The sequence below is a fragment of the Pteropus alecto genome, unplaced genomic scaffold (assembly GCF_000325575.1).
Source record: "Pteropus alecto unplaced genomic scaffold, ASM32557v1 scaffold94, whole genome shotgun sequence".
NCBI classification, from domain to species: domain Eukaryota; kingdom Metazoa; phylum Chordata; class Mammalia; order Chiroptera; family Pteropodidae; genus Pteropus; species Pteropus alecto.
The window spans coordinates 14,226,552-14,238,015 of record NW_006437736.1 but is presented as its reverse complement, the minus strand read 5'-3'; the positions used below and the strand labels follow the sequence as shown (position 1 = coordinate 14,238,015).

General features: G+C 35.1%; 1 protein-coding gene and 1 non-coding gene across 2 annotated transcripts; both read right to left on the bottom strand.

Annotated features, from left to right (window-relative positions):
- Positions 1 to 883: 883 nt before the first annotated feature.
- GDF3 (growth differentiation factor 3) lies at positions 884 to 6,633 on the bottom strand. Its single transcript, XM_006914677.1, has 2 exons — positions 6,328 to 6,633; positions 884 to 1,807 (listed from the first exon to the last, which is right to left on the bottom strand). The coding sequence occupies exons 1-2, from the start codon at positions 6,590 to 6,592 to the stop codon at positions 978 to 980; spliced, it is 1,095 nt and encodes a 364-aa protein (XP_006914739.1). The 5' UTR covers positions 6,593 to 6,633; the 3' UTR covers positions 884 to 977.
- On the bottom strand, positions 2,221 to 2,328 carry LOC112481961. Its single transcript, XR_003047137.1, has one exon. It is a non-coding gene; the product is annotated as a U6 spliceosomal RNA (small nuclear RNA).
- Positions 6,634 to 11,464: the final 4,831 nt, after the last annotated feature.

Genomic DNA, 11,464 nt, shown 5'->3' with positions numbered 1-11,464 from the left:
TTTAATCTGATTTTAAGTAAGAAATAAGCCCTGAGAAAAAAGTCCCTTCAAAGGAATTGAATATTACAAAAGAGTTCATATATACTCATAAACGAGTACATACGAGCAGGGTCATAACAAGGACAAAAAAAGAAAAATACCTGACTCAAGAGAAATGTGTTCTTCACAAGTTATAGGCAAAATATTTTATGTTTATGTGTATCACTTTCCAGGGGAAAGTATACATTTTATCAGGTTCTCAGTAGGACATATGATCCTCCTGATATGAGGAACCATATATGTTTTAATAAATTTTCTTTTCCCTCTTTTAATCAGCAGTAGGCAGAAAAGCAATACAATAAGCGATACAACTGTCAATAAATAAAATTTTCCACTTTAGTTCTTCTAACAAGAGAGGAAAGTGACCCCATACTTCCTGATATAACCCATAGGACCCTACTATATGTAGAGTGTTATATTTGAAGCTCATGTGAATTTTACATTTTACACCATAGTAACATGTATGTTTGTTTTAATATCAATATATTTTATATTAATTATAGAAATCAATTTCTACTTTTAACTCTTTAATGCCATGTCTGAAGTTTTTCTAAGGAGATAGGGCCAATGATCTATGAACAAAGAGCCATAACATTGTTCCACCATGAAAACTGCAAATAACACATTGTTCAAGGATAAACATTTTCTTAAGTAAAGTATATATATAAATAATCATATATAATACAGCCATTAAATTATGTAGATTTTGGTGATTTGAAAAAAAATTCCTATGATCATTAAGATTGTGTGTGTGTGTGTGTGTGTGTGTGAGAGAGAGAGAGATTCGGTACATCATTATTCACGATAGATTTTCCAGGAAGACAAATTATAAACATAAATGTACTGATATTTCAGATCCAATGGGTTGTAAATCAAATAGGTAGTTTTATTAAAACCTTTACCCCAAGAACACTCCTTCCATTCCTTCTCCTGACCGCCTACCCACATCCACATTCATCAACTACCATGTCTTCATAATGTCGTAGAATGACGTTGTCATCATTGTCTTGATAAAGCATGGAAATGGGGGATAGCTTGGTGGGAATGCAGACAGCCTGGGGAATTGCTGGGTCAACCACGTGCATCAGTGCTTGCATGAAAGCATAATTGGAGCTGTTGAGGGAGGTGGTCATTGAGAAAGGACAATCTCCATGGCAATAATTTGCCATGAACCCCTTAGGGGCAATGATCCACTTGTGCCAACCCAGGTCCCGGAAGTTGATGAATAGCTGGTGACGATGGCAGAGGTTCTTGCAAGAAGCATAAGGGGCAGGGATGGCTGCCCTCCTTTTGCGGGAAGAAGGGTGGCATTGCTCAGGATTGAGGGTCACCACCAGCAGGGAAGCATGAAGAGAACGTCTCAGTCTGGCACAGATGTCCTCAAGCTGAAAATTCACCCCAGCGTCTCTGTCTCCTTTGACCAGCATCTCTAGGAACAAACCTAAGTTCTTCTGGTGGTTATCATTCCAGTCCTTAGCTACATCCAACAGGTTGAAGTAAAGAACACCTTGAGGCCACGGTACTGACTGCAATACAAACATTTTACCTGGCTTAGGGATGAACCGGCCCCACACATGAGGCTCCTGAACCAGGGACAGAGCCAATTCCATTTCTGGTCCCAGGTTATAGTAAGTGTTGGGCCCCAAGTCCAGACCCAGCTGGGCCATTGTTAACTGCTTCTTATCTTTAATTGCAGACAGATTAAAGTAGAGGAGCTTCTGTAGGCAAGAGGAAGCTTCAGAAAAGTTCTCGGAGTAAAGAAAGAATCCTAGATGGGAACAGAGAGACACAAGCCTCACCGTAATATATTTTACTTCATATCCATATACATGATGTAAATGTCAAATGTTACAAGTATAGTCACATACACAAAATAAGGGCAGAAAATAATCAGTTATACTCAAACTCTACCATTTTAGAGGATTTATTTATTTATCTCACTCCTCATTTAAGGCCAAAGTTTCTCTTTTTTTTAACTTATTTGCTAATTATAGTTGACGTACAATATTATATTAGTCAACTGTATAACATAGTGACTAGACATTTATCTTAAGAAATGATCACCCTGATAAGTCTAATACCCATCTGGCATCATACATAGTTATTGCAATATTATTTACTATATTCTCTATACTGTACTTTACATCTTCATGACTAATTTTATTACTTCTTAATTCCCTTAAAAATATGAGATAGTTCACAAATTTGCATGTCATCCTCGCAAAAAGGCCATTCTAATCTTCTCTGTATCATTCTAATTTTTAGTATATGTGCTACCAAAATGAGCACAGACCAGAGGTTCTTATCTTTATATCCACAGGTCCCTAAGGTGTCCTGGACAGACTTTACAAGGTCCATGGTCACGGATGGGAAAAATAATTACATCTTTATTTTTAGTAAACTCTAAATTAAATTTAACATTTCCTTCAATTATGAGTATAGGCAACAAAGCCCAATAATATTATCGGGGCCTATGACACTGTTACTAGTAAAAATCACAGGTATGTTCATACAAGTTGTTAAGTTGTTGCAAATATATTAAAATAACACTTAGTCTCACACTACTTGAATTTATCATAGTTATAGTCCCTTCCCTGGGTCTTCTTATTTGTTACTTCAATAAAGCACCATATATGTTACCATATACACATTTGTTTTTAAAATATTTTTATAAATGTATTTCAATATTTAATTGATTTCTTTTGAAATTCTAAATATTTTATTCAAGGGTGTAAACCATTATTCTGAGAAGGGGTCCATCGGCTTCAAAGGGACAGATGGCACAAAAACATTTAAGAACATCTTAGGCTGTCAGGTGTTGCTGGCCAAAATGTAACTACTTCGATTGTCTTCAAAACAAACTCCTCTTAACCAGCCAAGACTAGCCCTCCAGAAATTCCTTATTTTTCATCCTTCGGTAATTCCTTACCTAAAGCCTGCTCTCATCAATGTCAACAATGTCTAATCCTGTATCTCTGAACATTTCATCCTCCACCTCACTGAATAGTGAGGTGCAATGTGACTCTTCGGTTTCTCCCAATGGACCCCCTTCTCTGTATCTCTTGAAGTGGTAGGTGTAGTCTCCCTATTTTCAAAGCCAGTTTCTCTACCTGGATTTTCAAGCCTCACCTACTCTTCTAGGAAAAGACCCAATAGAGTATATTTTCACCTTTTTTTTTTTTTTTAAACTTTCAATTTCTCCCTGTCCACAAATAATTTCTTTGGCCTGACACCATCATTATGATCGGTAGGATGGCTCCACCCTAAGAAGGGATTTCCTAAGGTCGTTCAGTTCATGGAGAAATTACAACAGAAACCCAAATCTTCTAACCAACTCACCACAATGCCTCTTCTCATTTTTTAAAATAACAAAATTAAAAGGCATTTAAAATTATCCAGTTTTCTCTTCAGTCCTCCTCTATTATCTCTCCCTTTCTTTTCACTGACCATCGATGGCTCCACCCTAAGAAGGGATTTCCTAAGGTCGTTCAGTTCGTGGAGAAATTACAAGAGAAACCCAAATCTTCTAACCAACTCACCACAATGCCTCTTCTCATTTTTTAAAATAACAAAATTAAAAGGCATTTAAAATTATCCAGTTTTCTCTTCAGTCCTACTCTATTATCTCTCCCCTTCTTTTCACTGACCATCTTTTAAAAAAAAAAAATTAGTCTGTGTTTGCTGTCCCTACTTCTTACCTCATACCCTTCTGTTATTTCTCAACCCTTTCACCCTTGCTACTCCACTGAAACAGCTTTCTTGGTTACCGTCAGATGCAGGGATGTTTTCACAGAACTTACCCTTCTCAACCTCTCTGAACAATTGATCTCTCCTGTTTGAGGTTCTAATTCTAATATATTGGTCTCCTTTTTCACTTATATCACTAAATCATGTTCCTTAGGCATGGGGGCGGCGGGGAAGCCATAATGGAAAAGATAGACAGATTTTAAAGCAAGGAAAAAAAAAACTTCTATATTCAAAAACCATTACTAACAAAATCAAAAACACAAAAAATAACTGACAATACTGGTAACATATCTGATGAGTTAAAACTCATGAATATAAAGAGCTTTTGAAATGATTAAGAGGCCTTACAAATCATTAAGAAAAAGAAGAATTCTCAATAGGAAAAGTGTCATAATGTATAAATAGGCAACTATTTGAAAAATAAAGATAAATGATTCGTTATTCATTTTAAAATGCATCATTCTGCCTTATTAAAAATTAAAATTAAAATAATGATATTTATTCTGCTATTAGATGAATAAAAATTAAAAGCAAAAAGTGGCGTTATCTTGTGGGCATCCAGTGTAGCATGGATAAGCACATTGTCGTATATTACTAGAATAAAATATACAGCAATGAGAATGAACTGCAAATATACACAGGTTTATCCTCACAAATATAATGTTGAATGAAAGAAGCCAGACACAAAAAAGGATACATTTCACATTTCCATTTATATGAAGTTCAAAAACAGGCAAAACTACTATGTAATGTTAGATATCAGGATAGAAGTTACCTGTGCAGGGGAATAGTGATTAACCAGAGGTGGCATGAAGGATCCTCTGGGGTGCTGGTCGTGTTGTCTCTTGATCTGAGTGCTGGATAGTCTGTGAAAATTTGTTGCGTTGTTCTCTATGATTTATTCACTTTTCTAGATGTATATTATACTTCAATAAGTTTCTATTTTAAAAAAGATTTTTGTCAATTGTATGTAAGAATTCTCATACAATTATGGTGGTGTAAAAATTTTGGAGGATGTTCGTTATTTATCAAAAGTATAAATGTGCCTACTCTTTGATACAGCAAGCCTCTTCTAAGAATTTATCCTAGGGAAACAGAAAAAGTGCACACACACACACACACACACACACACAAATGGATGTAAAGCTGCACTTTTTATGATATGTCCATGCCCATCAACAGGGCATCAGTTACATAAATTTTAGCATGTTTATATAATGAAATATCATGCAACCATTAAAACGAGGATAAGTTGACTATTCGTTCGGACTTGTAAGAGATGTCCATAACATTAAAGGAATGTATAGTATGATCCCATTAAAAAAAATGTTCCAAGTTTATATTATACGTATACAAATTTAAAGTCTGGAAGAAAATATATCAACTGTTCATAGTTGTTTTCTCCAGGGGGAAGTTTAGGGAGGAATGGTGGTGGGATTATGTTCTACCCCTCCCCCCCCCTCAAAATTTGTTAGGGTTATGATCATCACTAAAATCAAAGATTTTTCCATCAGGGAGGGAGAGAAGTAATCTCAGCTGTTTTCTACTCTCTCCAAGGAAAACTCTTCAAACTTTCTTTTCTTATCTCTTAACCTTCCTCCAGAAATTTTCCCTGAACTCCCACCCCCAAGGACCTGAGCCTCTAACATAATACTGAGCACAGAATAAATATGGAACTCATCTGTTTGTCTACTTCCCTTCTATAAACTCTTAAAGAGTAGATTTTATCTTTAATTTCTGTATTCTCATGGCCCTACACAGTTCCCGGGACACAATTGATATCAACTAAATGCTTTTCAGACAAATAAGTATTTAAATCTTAATCTCAAATTGCTTTAAAACTAACCAATCAGGGCTCTCAGTTCTGTCTCTGAACCACCTGGGAGGCTAATAGAAATGCAGATTACAACAACCACCTCTGACTTAAATAAAAATGGGATGGGAGAATGAAGGGTAGGAACTGGGCTGAAGAATCAGCTTTTTAACAACTGACTTGGGTAATTTTGGTGGGTTGTCAGTTTGGCAAAGTATTAAATGGCACTCACTTAGATCTTTATATAAAGGGTATGTATGACAATGGCATATATTATTGTTCAGTATCCGTAAACCAAGAGTAGCCTTTTCCATCTAATGAAGGTAAAGCTAGTCTCATGGGCAAACTAAGGTCAAAATTTTTGTCCCCTGCTTGCCATACCAAAGGCACTAGGATGCGTAAATTGTGCGCTAAAGAGTGGGAGACAGAGCCCCAATTCCACCTTCACCTCTCCTAAACTGCAGCACAAAGTTGTTGGTTCAGAAGAAAACCTATTTTGAATCCTGACTTTGTTCACACACTAGCTGTATAATCTTGAATAGGTTACAGGTTATCTACTACTGTCTGAGCCTTCCTCTCAGAATCGTTGTTGGGATTAAATGAGATAAAATATATAAAATACCAGCGCAAGTCCTGCTATCTATGAACCCCTCAGTAACTGTTACTGCCCTTTATTTCCTTTCTTCCAATGCCAGATTTTCCTCTAGAAAACACTCCAATATCCTTACCTTGATCTGGAAGAAGTCGAAGTACGTTCCCACGGACTCCCAGCTCCTTTACGTAGCATAAGTCTTGAGAGACCCCAGTGGTGGCTGCTGCCTCTTGATCCTGGAAAATTTTCTTCATGATATAAGGCACAGGTTGGAATTTCTGTGGAGAAGGAACCTTGTCCAAGCCCAGAAATTTGAGAAAGACATGTTCTCGAAATCGTAATGTCTGGCCCAAGGCCGCAGTTAGGAGGCTGAGAGCCAAGACTGGCAGGGAAGGAAGCATGGCCTCCGAGCTGAGACGGAGCTGGCTAGTCAGGCTGAAGAGAGCTCTAGCTCTCGACTCCTCCGCAATCCAAGTGCTGCTAATTTATCTGATGTAAGATAATCAAGTGTGAATTGCTCTCTTCCCAGCTCCTCAAAGGCAATTGGATGTGAAAAGACAAAACTTTTTTCTCTTTCCTAGCTCTACTGTTCCAGAAAAAAAAGTTCACAAAGCAAAGATAGCCAGTGCATGGACCTAACTCTACAACAACCTGAGCTTTGTCCACAGTACACAGAGTGGAAAGGAAACAGGCATTTATTCATCTCACAAACATTTATTAAGCATCTGTGAAGTGCAAGGTGCTGAGATAGGTGCTAGGAACATAGTAATAAGTAATCCAAGTCTTGTCATTCGTAATCTGATTAGACAAATGCAGAGGTAGAGTTCCATTAGACTATAACCTCAGCCATGTGGAAAACCACACCAGAGAGAAAGAACAAAAGAAAGTTTAATCTATACCCTTTGTCAGTTTTCAGCTCTAGAGGGACTGAATTTCTTTTCATCTAACTTTGCCCTTCCTGATTAAAAGTCAAAACTCAGACTGACTGAATTCATTCTTGTTTCATTCAATATTAGCTATGTAACATTGGGCATGACACCCAACCTACCCAAATTTTTGTCTTCTCAACAAGAAATAAAAACTAACCTTTTAATTTGCCATAGGAATCTGATAAGATGATGTGTTTAAAGTGCTCAGCACAATGCCTGCCAAATGGTAAACGCACAAAGTCTTCTCAGAGGAGATAGTTTCAAAGTTTAAGTAGACATTTTTCAGTAAAGCAATCAGACATTCAAGACATATGAAAAGGCATGGAGGTTATTGAAAAGTTTAAGTAGGGTAGCATATATCAATTTTAGTTTTTGTTTTTTGTTTTATTTTGTTTTGACCAAACTATTACAAGATTTTCAGTACTATAGAAGAATTAGCTTATCTGTTGCCAAATTAATTTTCAAGCTTTTTGAGAACAGGGACTTTATCATTTTACATTATTTTTTACCACCTGTAATAAGAACTCGTTTCTCTCAAAGGAAAAACAAAATGTATATAACATATAATAGTTTCCCATCATCTGCAGGATAAAATTTAAACTCCTTAGCTTATCATTTAAGGACTTTCTTGGTTTGGCACCAGCCTCACTCCTACCTCCCACCATTATTAGTGTTAATGTTCTAATGATATTGATGTATTGTAGTTCTTTTATGAGCTCATTTCGTCTCAGAGACTTTGCACAAAGTTCAATGGTCACTTCTACTACAAAGACTTCCTCGACTCTCCAAAATAGATTTAGATGCTTCTTCTTTCTCCCACCGAGCCTTGAGTGGGCACCCATTATAGCACTTATCACAGTGCATTTCATTGTGTTTTGCCCATGTTCCTTCCAGTTAATACAGTCATTGGGGATTGGAATCATGACTTTCTTTTTCTCTAGTATTTCCACTGTCGAGGAAAGTAGACATTCAATAAATATATATGCAATAAATCAGTGAATGAATAAATTGGTGCTATTTCCAGAGGTCTCACTCTTCTAGAAAGTCAAGTTTTCTCTATTCCCATTTCTCCTATTTCTGCCTCCTTGCATCCTAGTTAATACTTTTAATCTACAATCCCTACCTGTTTTCAACAGTAAGTGTGGGTTGCATTTTGATTTTCTTTATTTAACTTTCCTGACTTAAAGTCAGAAATCAGACTAACTGGTTTAAATTCTGGTTCCACTACTTATTAGTGTAATCATGGGCAAGTCATTCATGAGAATTAAACATTCTTTGCTAAAGTACGAAGAGGATTTGATGAGGTAATGCATATGCAATGCTCAGGACAACATCTGCCAAATAGTAAGCACTAAATAAAGGCTGATATTAATTATTATTATTATATATTACAGCGGAGTATGATCAAGGGAGAGAAAGCAGTAATTCAAAGTGTACAGTCATCTAATACGGCAGAAAAAGCACCAGATCAGAAGTCAGGAGATCTGAGTTTATTAAGGCTCCTCCCATAGCTATATAATTTGGGGCAATTCACTCGGTCTTTTATGATACATGCCCAGGCATGGAAATTTTTTTAAATAGAAGAATTTGAATGTCATTAAGGGCTAACCTACTTTGGCCTCCCTTTCTTTACCTAAAATCACAGAGTTGAATTTGATTTTCTTTAAATCCTTTTACAAACAAAAATATTGTAATTCTGGACTTTCAGCCCAAAATAGAAAATCAAGAGTGAGGCAATATGGCTGAATAGTATAGAACTGGTCCCAAAGTCATGAACTTAGTTCAAAATTCTAGCTCTATCTTGCTGTGGGATCCTGCACAAATTGCTTTTTCTAATCTTTGGTTTTCTAATCAATAAAATGAGAAATACATTAGTCCAGAAGAGTAATTGTGACCATAAGCATGAAAAATATTCACCTTCAATAATAAGAAAAAAAAGAAATTTCTTTGTCTATCCAATTAGCAAGATGAAAAAAGCACAATAGTTTGTGTAGATGAAGAAACAAGGAAACAAGCATTTTTATATTCAGCTCTGGGGTATACATTAGTATAACTTATCTAGAGGAAAAATTGGCACATATATTAAAAGTTTTAAACTATTTGCTTCCTTTTTATAGAAGATACCTAGAGTAGTCAAATTCATAGTAACAGAAAGTAAAATGATGGTTGTCAGTGTTTGGGGAAAAAGAGAATGGGAAATGGGAAATTATAGTTTTATGAATACAGAGTTTCTGTTTTGCAAGATAAAAACAGTTCTGGAGATCAATGATGGTGATGATAGCACAATGCGAATGTACTTAATGTCACTCAATTGCATACTTAAGAATGATTAAGATGATAAAGTTTATGTTATGTGCATTTTGCCATAATTTTTAAAAATAAATTTTAAAAATACTCACGTCCTTTGATCAGTGATTCCACTTCTGTAATATTATTTTAAGCCACTAGAATATAAGCTACAAAAGGGCAGGGGCAAATGATGGATATTTGATAAATATTTGTTGAGTAATTTAACTAATGGGAGTGAACAAAGTATTACACACAGATTCATTTTAATATTATTTATTATAAAGAAAACTTGTAAATAACCTAATTGTATAATAATAAATACGTTATAGAACATCCAAAAGTAAGATTATTACTTGGCCATAAAGAATATTGTAAAAGAAGTTTTAATAACATGAAAACTTATCCATAAATATTATTAAGTGAAAAAAATACAGATTTTGAAACAATATAGAAAATAATTCAATTTTATAAAAATATGCACACAAAAAAATCTGGAACGGTTGATACCAAGACATTAACAATGACTATTTATCAGTAATTTTTTTGTAAATTTCTATATTTTTTAAATTTTTAATAATTATTTATTATTTTGATCATCTTCAGAAAAATTAAACAAAACAATACAGTCATGACCACTGAAGCACAATGTGATTTGGATGCTTCTGCAGGTCAGTGAACAGATATTTATTGAGTGTCTTTAAAACTATTCTAAGTACTAGAATGTGGCCAGTGCCACAGGTAAAGAATTGGATAAACTTACATTAAGAACTAAGGGGTAAGAAGTTATGGTTCATAATCCTCAACCATTAAAAAAAATGAAATCTTACCATTTGCAATGACATGGATGGACCTAGAAGTTATTATGATGAATGAAATGTCAGACAGAAAGATAAATACCATATAATTTCACTTATATGCAGAATCCAAGGAACAAAAAGAACAAACTAATCAAAACAGACTCACAAATATAAAGGACAATCTGGTGATGGCCAGAGGGGATGGAGGTTGGGGAGCTGGGAGAAAGGGGTGAAGGGTTAAAGAAGTACAAATTAGTACTTGATAGATAGTCATGGGGATGGGGAGCACGGCATAGGGATTGCAGTTAGCATTAATGTAATGGATAGGTGGAGAGCCAGAGGAGAGAAAGAGCAATTAGGGGGATCACTTTATAAACTGTATAAATGTCTAACCAATGTACTGTATACTTGAACCTAATACAATTATTAAAAAAAAAAAAAAAGAGAGAACTAAGGGGAACTTAAAACGTGTAATGAAGCTTCTCCAACACTGACACTGTCCCCACTCACACTCTCTTATTGATACAAGTCCCTTTTCCTCTAATAAAAAGACCTTCAACTTTTTTTTTTTTTTAACATTTTCTACTCAGTTGAATCATGGACACAGTTTTCATCATCTGTAAACATGATAACAAGCCATAGCCATAGTGCAATCATAGAAATAAAAGTTGAGAAGAACCTAGGAATTAAGGAAAAGTCATTGAGAGTTTCCATACTAATTATAACTCATGCCTTGGTGACCATTCGCATCTCTGACTAGCTTTTAGAGAAGCGAGGAATGAGCACAGATAATGAAAGATTACCCAAACGGGTAGAGTAAGAATTTGCTGAGGGCACATGCAAAGCCAATACACTAAAAATAGATTTTTGGAAAGAAAATTTTTAAAATTAGGGTAGAGGAGGGAGGGGGGAGGTAGACAGAGTAGAAAGGTTCAAATATGTGGTGACAGAAAGAAATCTAACTATGGAAGATGAACATACAATGTAAATATATATATGCCTTAACTGTTAAAATGTATAGCTGACACATCAGATTTTGTTAACCAATGTCACCATAAAAAATAAATTAATTAATTTTAAAAAATTGATGTAAATAGCAAGAGGAAAAATGGAAATATTTTTACTTTCTTAGATGTATTTTACTATTAAGTATATTATTTATTTATAATTATGTATAGTGAATGGGTGAATGGCAAGAACTATATCCTAAGCAGGGGTAATAAGAGGATGTTGAATTAATAAAACCCAGAAAGTACAC

Bases quoted from the DNA above. Each gene is read 5' to 3' on its own strand.
- GDF3 (XM_006914677.1), bottom strand. From the start codon at position 6,592: ATGCTTCCTTCCCTGCCAGTCTTGGCTCTCAGCCTCCTAACTGCGGCC. The intron at 1,808-6,327 runs GTAAGGATATTG...GTTCCCATCTAG, and splicing joins TCGACTTCTTCCAGATCAAG to GATTCTTTCTTTACTCCGAG.